We start from the raw sequence: 12532 nt of genomic DNA on the forward strand, positions 1-12532 counted from the left end.
AATCTCTTTTTCTCAGTTCAAACTTGATGCATCTTTGTGCGTTTCTGTCAAACGAGGTTCATTTTGTGAAATCAAATTATGGCTCTGGAAGACAGTGATTCTCTTGAAACGTTAACCAACAGGCAGCAACAATTAGGTTAAAATTACATTTTGACTACTTGAAGGTAAAAAATCCTTCAAGGATCTCATCAAAATCAGCATAAAATTATACTTGGATTGATAAATACATAACATCAAAATACGCAAGAAGCAACGGGTAAATTTTTTCAATCACAGCGTTTAATCACTGCGACTATCAATTAATGCAATTTTCAGTAAATCTGTGATTTTTTCATGATTCATATTTTTCAATATCTAGTCCTGAAACTTGCAGTTTTAGGGTATTATACATGTAATTCTTTCTGCTAGCCCAAACTTTCTGATTAGTGACTTGACTAAGCAATTTGATTCTACACCATGCTTTGAAAGTAGGAATGTAATTTGTGTAAAAGATTCTCCGTACAGCTTAAGGACAATATAATAATAAAACAACACAGTTTAACAGGTAACAGAATTTATTAAACTCATCAGTAAATTAATTGAGGCACTTCAAACTTAAAAATTACTAAATTGAGTTTTGTTTATCAGTTTTTATGGTTACAGGGTTGCCACAAAAGTTAGAAAATGAAATTCCGTGACTAATTTTGGCAAAATCATCTGTCATTAGACCATATGCTGAATGGTTAAAATTAGCCACCTACAAACCCAAACACCTAAACTTTATTGTTCAAAACTGAAACACATTCTAAAGAGCAAACAAAAGCGATTCGACACTTTTTCCCTGATAATTCCTTGTTTTCATTGAATTTGAAATTCCCTGACATTTCCCGGTTTTACTGGTTTTCTGATTATGGCAACCCTGCAGTTACAATTTGTTTAGTATGATACTAAAATAATAAAAACAATGATGCAGTTCTAAATACCTACCTTCTTGAGCATGAATTCGGTCTATGAATACTTCCACAAACAAATAATATAACATAACAGCAAATCGCTACAAAGAGAAGAATTTGGATGACTCCAGCAGCCGGATTGTTGAAACTTTAACTGGCTATGTCGGCACGATTAGACAAGACATAGCCCTATCTGCGCCGTGTAATATATCGATTTTCGATTCTTGTCGTGCTGACATAAATTTCAACAATCAGGCTGCAGTGCAAAACTATGTATCTCCATTTGCGACGTTGCAGACTTCCTGTCATACTTAAATTTTTCTTAGGAAAACTAGTTGGCGTATTTTCTTGAAAACCTCCTTGATTCTTCTCTGTTAGCAAAATATTCTTAATAAACTTCAAGATATAAATCTGGCTTGCATCTCGTTGAAAAAATAAGATAGGAGTGGAAATTTTGTAACACTGCAATGGAGATGCATGGTTTCTTACCATGGCCATTGATCCGCTCTATGAATTCTTCTGAAATAAGTAGTTTGTAATGGTAAGTTTCAACGATTACTCACAAAGAGAGAAGTTCGGACTTCCAGAAAAAAATTGAGCCAAATTTCTTGATTTTTAAATAAAATGTTATATTTTTAAGGCTTTGAGGACACTAAATGTCTAAGCCAGTGTCCACAGAGCTGAGGAGAAAAGTAAATTTTTGACTTTTAAAATGATAAGAGATGGAATCCTGGTTTAAGTCAAATCTGACAGAACAAAACAAGGCTATCTTCTTAGTGTCTCTCCTATCACAGATAAATCAGTGATAATAAAGAAAAACCAATCTTGAACTTATTAAAAAAATTAGCATTTAAACTGAATCTTGTAAAAGATGCTCTTTCTTGTAAAGTAGACAATTTTTATTTAATAAACTTGGCCGTGAAACAATGCTTATTAATAGGGTCGACTGTACCCTACATGATCCTCAATTTGTTATTTGTTGCGTCTTTCCTTTTCTTTAATCACTTTGTGATCACTTGTTGCTGATCAAATAACAATTCTAAGATGGATCTTTTTTCCATTTTTCTGCGAATGGACCACTAGACAAGGTATGAAGTTAAGCATTCTGATACATGCTTCTTGACCAAAATTTTAGGTAGAACATGCTTCGTTCAACAAAAATTACTGAATTAACTCCTAACTAAGATATTTAATGTTTCTTGACGTGTGAATTCAAACCTTCCGCTCATGAGAACACAATGGTCTATGTGAGTCTAAGTGCGCACTAAAGATTACCATGACAGTCTCTGCAATTTGAAAATCTGACAGCCTCAATCTTGACACTTTGACTCAGCTATAGCAAGTTTTTTATAGTTTGGACAACACAGGATAGGGAATGAGCATTGCTTGATTGAGAAGCCTGCCGAAATCGTTGTGGTACGCCACTGGATCCACGTGAAGTATTGTGTTTCTTGTGACCGGGCAATTCAAATTTCTCAGAACCAATGTTAAATAAAAACGTTAATATCTTACTTACAAGTTGATTGCAGTAATTTTTGATGCAAGAATCGTAATTCGAAATTCTGACGAAATTCTGATTAAGTAACGTGTATCAGAATGCTTAACTTTGTACCTTGTCTCGTGGGTTCATTAACAGGTTTTGAAATTGGCCATGAAAGAATACAATTTTTCACTTTACATGAGGTACTTTGATCACATGATTCTTAGGATATTAACAAAATATACACATATATGTACTACAAAATTACTTGCTCATACAAAAAATCAATGTCAGTGAAATGGATCCTAAACTGATTCTTCTTCCGCAAGGACTAATAATTTTAAATCGATAATGGATGCATTGGAGAGATCAAAGTCAATGTATTGGAGATTGATAAAAGTGGGATGGACAAAGGTGAGATCAAAATATACATAAAAGAAAAAAAATATGCAGTAAAGAGGAAGAATGGGGGTGCCTTCCACCTCGGCCAGAAGATTGGGTCACTAAATAAATATCAGTAAAAAAACGAGAGTTGTTTGGGATTGGAAAAGCCGCAGAGGGCTCGATGCCCACACCAAAAATTAGTAATCAAGGTGAAAACTAATCAGGACATGGTGGTGGTTGTGATGAGCTGGAATGAATGACAAATTATTGCGGAGTGTTACTGAAGTTTTTTCATCTAAAGATCACTTTACTAGTGAAAAATTATTAGGAAATCTCCTGATACATATTCTTCAAAATAGAAATAAAAAGATAGCCAAGAGGAGAGGGCAGAGAATAAGTTGAGAAACCTTTCAAAAAATCAATAATCCAAGTAATCTAAATAATTCAAGTTATTTTAACTTGATTTCAGATACATCCATTTCTATACATAGATTTTTATGAGCGGTACAATAAATAAGAGGAGTTGACATTTTACCTTCTGCTAAGTTAAAAGGCGTACCTATTACATTTTAACTGATAAGAAAGCTCGAAAACATGTTGACTAAGAAACTTCCTACGACTAGTCTCTAGACTTTTGATTGAAAATAAAAATTATTGAAAGTTTTATCCATTATGGCTTTATCCATTGATTTACATATGAGCATATTCTAACATCTTGTGCCAAAAAAAGTAACTGTACAACCTTTTAAAGGCTAATTCTTTGGTAATTAAATTATTTAATTGTTAGAATTAAAAAAATTAGTCTCTTATAGTGAGTTAATTACAGTTGAGATTAAGGAAAGCATAAATTTCCATGTTGTTACATTATCTTCATCATTTCCCACATTATGTTTTCCTAGTAGCTCACTGCTCAAAGTTTGCAACACCTTTCTTCAAAATAATATTCCTGCATTTGAGGGGAGAAATAGATTTTTATAATAGGTGTGTGACATACGTAAGAGGTATAAATATCTTAAATGAAATAAAGCCTTTGAAACATACACACAGCATGATTTGATTGCTTAAAAGGTTTTAAGGCTGAAAGGGTAAACAGTGCAACTTAAGTGCACCAAAATTTATTCTTTTCTTCCATAAAAAGTGCATTTTTTCAATACTGAGCCCAGCGATTTATAAATAAAACCAAAGCAACATCGTCAGTTTTTGGCAAGGAATGCATTAAACTAAAATCCTGAAGAGGAGGAACTAAAAATTACTACCCTTAATTTTCCATTAAAATGCTGCTCCAAATTTAAAGGCCTACCTGTAAACTTTTCACGAAGACCTTACAATTCTTTAAGTTCATTTGATAAATACACACATACAATCACACGCACAGACAATTAAGGAAGCCCTTCCACTAAACAGACTGAGATACAAATACTTTTGAATAATACTTCAAAAATTAAGAATCATTGAAATTTTACTTTTTCCAAAAATGAAAGTTCGTTTCTAAAGGCAAGAGAAGAGGTAAAAAGTTGTGCTGTTCGCCTCTCTCTGTTTCTTGCTGTGAATTGGAATTGAAATATTGTTAAAAGGAACGTTTTGTGCGACTGAAAGATAAATGACAAATGGACTTTTCAAGACTCTTTATCACTGCTTGCATTAGAATCAGGCAAGGCACTTGCTTGGGATGTTGTATCATACTGCGGAAAATCAACGCGGAACCTGCTTACTTTTTCACATTTTTTTGAGCTACCTACAGCAATGTCTGGCTCAGTTCTTTCTAGGGGCTCACCGCTTGCACTGACAACTTCATTAATGGTGCCAGCTGAGGTACCGTCTGCACAGACCTGAGACGAAAGCTTATTTTGAGCTTCGATGTGCGCTTTCAGAGCTGCTTTTAATTGGTCAGTTTCCTTCATGGTTGAAGTGAGGGTCTTTTCTTCTTCATTCGCCTCTAAATGCATCATGTCATTATCGGATTCATTGTTCACTTCCGAGTCAGACCAATTGAACTTCAGCTCAGAACTGGACACAGGGGTCAACTCTCCACTCCCTTCATCTGACAAAAAAAAAGAAATGACATTAGAGAGCATTATATGATACTGTGGTAAAGGATTGATTGTTCCAGTTGAAAATTGCAGGGAAAATGTTGCAAATGGATGCATTAATAAGCCAAGAGGAAATACAAGTTTATTCCATGAATCATTCTGTGAGAGATAGTAGCTACTTACACAGTCAGTTGTATTATTCAGACTTTTCATTCCAGCAATAGACCACAAGAGGAATAAATAGACACTGTGCATGCAAAACACTGCTTTTAACATGTTGAGCTGTTCGCAACGAGCAAGTAAAAGAAAATTGGGACACACTTTGAAACTCGAAATTGTGGAGTGCATGGTAATTAGTTTAAAAGATTTTTGAAAAATAAGTTAAAAGTAGTCTTGAGCTGAACTTGTCATATATTTCCTCCGATGAAAAATTTGAAGTTTAGAAAAAGAATCGAGGGAGTAAATTTATGGGTTCAGTAAACATCATCTTGAACATTGACTTTTGTGGAAAAATAAAACTTCTAATCTTTTTCTCTGCTCCAACTTAAAGTGCATTAGTTTTCTTTGCTTAACTCCGCCCAACAGACCACAAGACAAGGTGATGAGAATAAGTCTGACGCTTCCTCTTCAAATTCTTACATAGAAAACGATTTACACGACAAAAAGCTCGGAAATCAACACCTAAATAAGCCATTAACAAACTTTTCTTCACAAGAGGTCAATATACACCATTTTACAATTACATGGGTGAATCTGCACATCTTATGGAGTATAAAGGTGGACGCAACTAGACTTTGCCCCAAATGTGATAATTACACTAACTCCCTTCTTCCTTTGTAGAGTTCCAGTTTGCTTCCATCAATATTTCATTGTAAGAGCACCTCTACCTTTGTTACCTTCAAACATTAGTTTTTCACACTTCCAAACTTTGGGTTGAATGATTCAATTTCAGTCTTTCATAAAAACTGCCATAGGGTTCACATTAATTTATCTAAGTAGAAATTATAATATTTTCTGAGATTAACGTAACACTAGAAATAAATTGGTTTAACTGGTGCTTGACATAGAACTTGGTCATATTGATGAGCTCTCAAATAAAAAATGACGACCAAAAAGCTTTGACCATGAAGTAAATGTTAAATTAGAACCAGAGGATAATCGTCCCTTAAAAAGTACATGAAAATACACAGTTCAGTCTGAGATGATCTAAGCAGAAAATTTTTAAGAAAGGAAAGGTCAACATTTTTAAGATGAGCGTGAAAATGATACATGTGTTATGAATAAAGCATGTATCATCAAATTCTCCTGCAAACCATAGTTTCACAGTTATCTTTGCATAAAAATTAAGTATTGTTATGAAGGCAGGAGAAGCAAGCATATTAGAGTTTCTGCAGTTCATTTATAAATATCTTCAGGTAAGATTCCTAGCTTAGAAACTTACTTTGGAGTTAACATGAAAACAGATTGTGAGAAAAGGATGAGGCTGTAAAGGCAGAGCATTTTGACAGATATCTCTGTGGCTTAGAGCAAAAGAGTCACACTTTTTTAAATTCAATACCGCTTTGTAAATGGAGGTTAAACCGGTTATAAGAAATGAAGGATAAAATAAATGGATCATTCAAGTCGAACTCTGAAGGAACAAGCTGACGCATCTGGCATACTTTTTCTGCTGGAGGATAAGCATTCTCATAGAAAGTAAGATTTGTGGGAAAAGAGGGTTTAGTTCAAAAGATTATTTTGGACTGTTTATATGAGTCACATTTGCACGAAGAGACATTCCTTGTAGCAAAATGCCTGAGGTTACACAGCGAGCATGATATGAAAGCCTGTGCATGAATAAAAAGGGCTTGAAAATATTCTTTTAAGCTACAACAGACTTCCCAAACAGCAGAGAAATTGTGAGGCTTTTAAAGGGGAACAATTAAAATAGTTCTAACAAATATAATTGTTTTTTCTTGCTATTATCGAAAAATTACAGGAAATAAATTTAAAGAGAGAGAAATGTCATTGGAACTGATAGCGACGTATTGACTCTACTAAAAAAATAGAAAAATACCAGATAAAAAATAAAATTGATGAACCCTTCAAGGATGATGAAATACAGTTTTCCAGTAGAGAAAATACAGAAGGTGATAAGAAGCAGAGAAATGTACATTACTATGTCACAGCAAAAAATCACAAGTCTGATAAGGATAACAGCAGCAAAGTTGGGTTGCGCATAGCTTTTACAGTCTGCACCTTCTCATAGTCTTTTTCTTACTGACTAATAGACTGACATATATCTACTTCATGGCTTGAAAATGCTGCCTCGCCACCATCTTCTATATTTTCTCTTTTGCTCCTTTTCTACGTTTCCTTCCTTTTTTTCACCGGCCCTCCACTTCATGCATTTGGAACACTTTAGTAAATTTCAATAATGGAAACGGAAACCAGTAACAGCCACATTTATCCCTCCCTCCCTGTAAGCATTATACAATGCTCGGACGGTCTTAGGCACACTGGTAAGCCAGAAAAAATTCTGACAATGAAACAAATCGCACACAATCCCCTCAATGAAGCAGTTTTGCTAAACATTATTAGAATGAAGGGAAGCGGATTAGAGCAATGAAAACAGGGAGAGGATGGGGAAGAGAGAGAGAGAGAGAGAAACCCAATGGTAATCCTAAACTAATATTCTCAATTGCCTCAATGCAAGTGAAAGGTGGTGATGTGACAACTAACTGACTGGCAAGATAGATGTTATATTGCATAAAAAACTCTAAATTACCTCTGGGTAAGATAATTTTATATTGTACAAGGCTCTTACACTTGTTATGTCTGTTAGAAATTTATAGGAGAATATGAGAAACCCTGATAATATTTGGTGAGCTGTTGAAAAAATCTGCCGATATAGGGTGATAACAAAACAAAGGCTTTTCCTGAATGGTAAAGTAAGTTGTCAAGTTATTGTCATGCACATCTGTGCTTTGGGTTTTCACTGAGAATGGATTTGCAAGGAAAGGAAAATGAGACAGGAAAGGCAGCCTAAATTGCATGGAAAAATCCACAGAACTTAAGATATGGCGATTTTATTTGTCTGAGTGTACTTATCCTACCAAAATGGATTTATCCCAACATCTGTAGGTTTAGACATTGATTTATTTAAATTAGATCGTACAAATTAGGGAAGGGCTGGCTTCAGTTTTTATTATTATTTGATGTTCTTGATGACCTCCCGTGCAGGATGGCCCTCGAAATGGGAGCATTCTATGTGTCAGTTTTGAGGAGATGAGGGCTTGAAAAAAATACTTAATGGAGATGTTGCATGTGTGAGGAATTTGCGATTTGACTGTTGATTTTTATGTAAAAGTTCGAAAGAAACACCATGGTGTTACTGGTTTTCTCTGAAATCATCTCCCAAGCTCAAAAACAGCTCTCAAGTTGAGGCCAAAATGGAGGGGATATCCTACGCTATCCTGAGACTACATCAAAACAAACTCTCCATTCATAGATTGGAAGAAAATACATTAGCAGTGATGCTGTGTTTTCAGTTTTAGAGTTCCCAAATAAAGTGGCAGCCCTGTCAATGTATTTGCTCCCTATCTTTGCATGGAGAGTTTGTTTTGATGTAGAGGTGGACTCTCAGAATAGCGTGAGATATCCCCTCCATTTTGGCCTCAACTTGAGAGCTTTTTTTGAGCTTGGGAGTTAATTTCAGAGAAAACCAGTGGCCACATCGTGTTTCTCGCGAACTTTTACAGAAGATTCAAAAGTCAAATCACAAATTCTTCACACATGCAACATCTCCATCGGTAAATTCATCAGCATTCATGTGTAGGAAAATGGCACCACTGCTGAGACCAAAAAAAAGATTAAAATTGAAGATACATAGGATCTGCCTAATCTCCCAAGCGGATGAGGTTCCTCTCATTGATCACTAATGCAATAAAGCTACAACATTTCACCTCAAGAACATATTTAAAAGGGCTGAAAAGTTTAGTTCTCAAATTGAGTTCGTTTCTTGGCAATTCATTTAAAATTAGCAGATAGAGAGCTCTAGCTTAAAAGCTTCGGAAGGTCTGAAAAAACTTAACAAGAAATAGCAAAATTTAGCCAGCGTCAAATTCCTTTGTATTATGTATTGTCATTAAATAAAATGAAGGATGACTGGGGGGGGGGGGATCCCTGAGATACATTAAAAGCGTTAACTTAATGGTTGTTGTACAAATGCGTGGTGAGACAAAGTTTTTGGAAGTTTATCTGGAAGTTTCCATCAAATTTCAATGCTGTTGGGGTCTGTAGGAAACTACTCTAAGGGTTAGTTACTTACACTTATCATGATCTAAATGAGGAATCGAGGGCGATTGAGAATATAAAATAGTGTTGAGCTGGGCATGATGAATAGCAGTACTGCGCATCGTTTCAATCGTTTCATCTAGAAAACAAGGCAGCCTAAATTAGTCATCTACGTTTCAACACCCTCGATTCCGGTCAAGTTCAGCACAATACACTTGACGTAACCTTGTCTATCATAGATATGAAGAGTGTTCTTCAAAATTGGTTTGATTCTCAATATTAACCATCAGATAAGAAATTAGTTACTCCTTTGGGGCAATGGAGCAATGAAAGGATAACGCGAAATTTAAAATCAGAAGATAGGACAGAATACAATTATCATTGACAAAATGAGACAAAAAACTGTGAAAATTAAAAATTACGACTTTGCAGGGTGGAGTTTTGGACTTGTTTTGTCTTTGCTTACGAAAAGCCAAAGAATATGAAATCCACATACCCCTCCACTGAGTGAGTTCTGTGGGATTAATACAGTGTCTCAGACCAAAAATAAAAACCACTACCATAGCATTAAAAAGGGACAAAACACAAACAATGATGCAAAAACAATACCCAATTATGACTCAAAAGTTGCTAACATGCAGATTTGATTATGAAAGAAACCGGAGAACCTTCACAGGGAGCATGATACACTGATCAATTGTAGTAAAAAAAAAAAAATGATAATAAATGTTTCTAACGATCGATTAATTTGCTACGGACCTCCTCCTCTTTGTCGACCAAAATGAAATTTTCCTTGGATGAAAGGAGAGAAGAAAGTCATGACCTAAACGGTTTTTTTCAAAATTAGCCAAAACAGTTTACTTAAATTAGATACTAATAGCATCACTTGAGTCTTTGATAGCATGAGTGATCAGCAATAAATTCAGGAAACATATTTGATCTCTACGTGAAGGTACTCAAATTATAATCGCTATTGATATTTGAAATCAAGTTGAAACTTGATTTTTAATAGAAAACAAATGAATCACTATGATTTATCTGATCTCAAAAAAACTGCATGGTGTGAGTAGGAAACAATATTCAGGACACTTAAGTAAGAAATTTAAAACAAAACTATAATTAGTTGATTGCAATGAAAACGTAGTTAGCAACTGGCGATGCAAAAAAATAATTCAACCATAATATAATGTATCCACTTCAGCGAATCGGTCTTGAAGCAAGTTATGTCATAATAAGTAAATCACACCATAATAATGATTTAAAGGTCTCAAATGCAGGGCACAATGGCAACCTCTTTCTTCGGCTGCAAGCTGTTTAATTTTTTCATCAAAAATTTTTAGAGTTCACAGACCATAGAAACCCAAGGATCCTTGCTGCAGTCTAAAAAAAGGCAAATACGGGTAGAACAGTTTCAGGAGGGGCGGGGGATGATGCTCCAGTTTCATTGACGACTTACATTCTATGAGCTATAGAACTTGTTGCCCACTATGGTCCATAAACATTCAAATTCAAGCGCATTGTTTATCCGCAAGCTCACCCTCAATATTATACCCTGCCTTTCAGCAGAGTTACAGAGTTTCGTTGTGGCCAACAAATGTTAAAGGAGACGTGTAGAAAAAATTAAGCCGCAGTTAGACAGGTACAACACACGACAAAACTTGTTCACTTTGACCCCAAGCAAGATGTAGAGTTAAACAAAGAGTATCATGAATGGCAAGGATTCATACTTACTATCAAAATCGGATTTTTTGTTTGGCACATAAAGGTCAGCGATTTCAATACTATCTCGATGTCCATAATAATTATCGCTCATCAAGTCAGTCGAACTGAATGCATCAACATCAAAATATGTGTGAGGAAGCCGTTCACTAGGGTGTGGTGAAAACAAACAGAAATTACAAATGAATGAAAGCGCTATCGACTCGAAGGAAATGAATTGCCTTAAGAAAGAGAAGAGCAAAAACGATCTATTCAGCAAGTTATCTAGACTCCATCTACACAGGTGATCTCCCTCTGAACTTCAACTAAAATGAATTAGTGGTGGAGCACAATCAATTTGGCGAACTATTTTTACCTCAATCAAAATTGATTTGATCGAGTAAAAATCATAATTCTTCTTTGACTGGATTCAAGTTTACCCAGAGAGCATCAGAGTATATAATTTTACAGAGATTCGCCCGTGTAGACGAAGTATAATGAAAAAGTTGCAAACTAAGCAAAATAAATTTAAGGATGGAGAAAAGTACCACTAGCAAAAAGTTGAAGAGAGCTCATTTTCAATGCTATTTAGCCATCTAGTATGAGTGACAAGAGGCCCTGTGGATTAAAAATTCAACCCTTTCCCCCTCCCACCCCTAAAGAACAATGACTGGAAAACCTAAATATTCTAGACGTGAATTAAGAGGCTGTTCATAAAATACATAATGCTCTAAAAAGGGGGAGAGGGGAGGGTCGAGGAGAGGACTATGCCATCTGTTTTTCCAGAGGGTTGAAGGATAGGGACTTACGTCACAAAAGTATTACAAGGGGGCCAGAAGGGGTCATAAAATACAAAATTTGGCGTTACATATCTTATAAACAGCCTTCAAGAGTTATCGGTTGATAAAACCCTGCCTTAGAATTGAAGATTACAGAAAAGAAAACTGATGTGATGTTTTATGGTTGAATCGAAAATATTTGTTAGCTCACAGATATTAAGTTCCTTGAGGAAAGTAGTGGAAATCAGATATTAGGTACCTCCAGCCGTGTTTTTAGATCTTAACTGCATACAAAGGAGAGTGAACACTTTGGAAAATTTGCTAATTCCAGCAGACCGCTCGTCCGGGGTATTTTTTTGAGGAACTGGGATAAGCCCACAAACATGAGAGCTTGGTATGTTTCAAATCATTAATATTTGCAAATTATATATATATGTGACTGCGACAGGATGAGGGACTTAGGACCACGGAGGTAAAGTTTTCTGTAGAAAGATTTTTGTTAAGTACGGTCGAAAAATCAACTTTTGAGCAATAGAAAAATTACTCTAGTATCCTGTAAAAAAAGTTATGAGCAATGTAGCACACTTTTAAGCTAACAGAGAACTGAAGTTTGCATTGTGATCCAACAATTTCTTTCCCTGAGCATGACAGATTAGATGTTTAAATACTTAGGTTTTTCTCGAAATACGTTTTCTGAACTGCAAACTTCTAATCGCCAGATTTTCATTTTAGTCAGACAATTCTGGACATTTCCTGACCAAAAATGTTCAGAGAACACTCCTCTTTGGTATTATTGCTCAATTTTGAGTTTATGAGAACTAAATATGGTCCCTTTACCCGCGGACAGTCACATTCAAAGAACTGCAATAAAAGATCTTTCTTGATGTTTTTCTATCACCGACTGATGATGATTAATGACAATTAAAGATACGTGGTGCATAGGTATTAGCATTC

At 35.2% G+C, this 12532-nt stretch overlaps 1 protein-coding gene across 9 annotated transcripts in view; it reads right to left on the minus strand.

The window, feature by feature from the left end:
- Positions 1–536: 536 nt before the first annotated feature.
- l(1)G0196 (inositol hexakisphosphate and diphosphoinositol-pentakisphosphate kinase) overlaps positions 537–12532 on the minus strand; it is a 45599-nt gene continuing 33603 nt past the window's right edge. For 8 of the 9 annotated variants that reach the window (XM_019047462.2, XM_019047463.2, XM_019047469.2 and 5 more), the window contains 3 exons: positions 10833–10969; positions 9136–9240; positions 537–4837 (listed from right to left, as the gene is read on the minus strand). In XM_019047462.2, coding sequence (XP_018903007.2) covers positions 4413–4837; positions 9136–9240; positions 10833–10969 — 667 coding nt within the window. In that variant the 3' untranslated portion in view covers positions 537–4412. The remainder of the gene's footprint in view (positions 4838–9135; positions 9241–10832; positions 10970–12532) is intronic. The other variant, XM_019047465.2, reaches the window with a different exon arrangement.

This window comes from Bemisia tabaci, chromosome 4, assembly GCF_918797505.1.
Source record: "Bemisia tabaci chromosome 4, PGI_BMITA_v3".
In the NCBI taxonomy this organism is placed as follows: Eukaryota; Metazoa; Arthropoda; class Insecta; order Hemiptera; family Aleyrodidae; genus Bemisia; species Bemisia tabaci.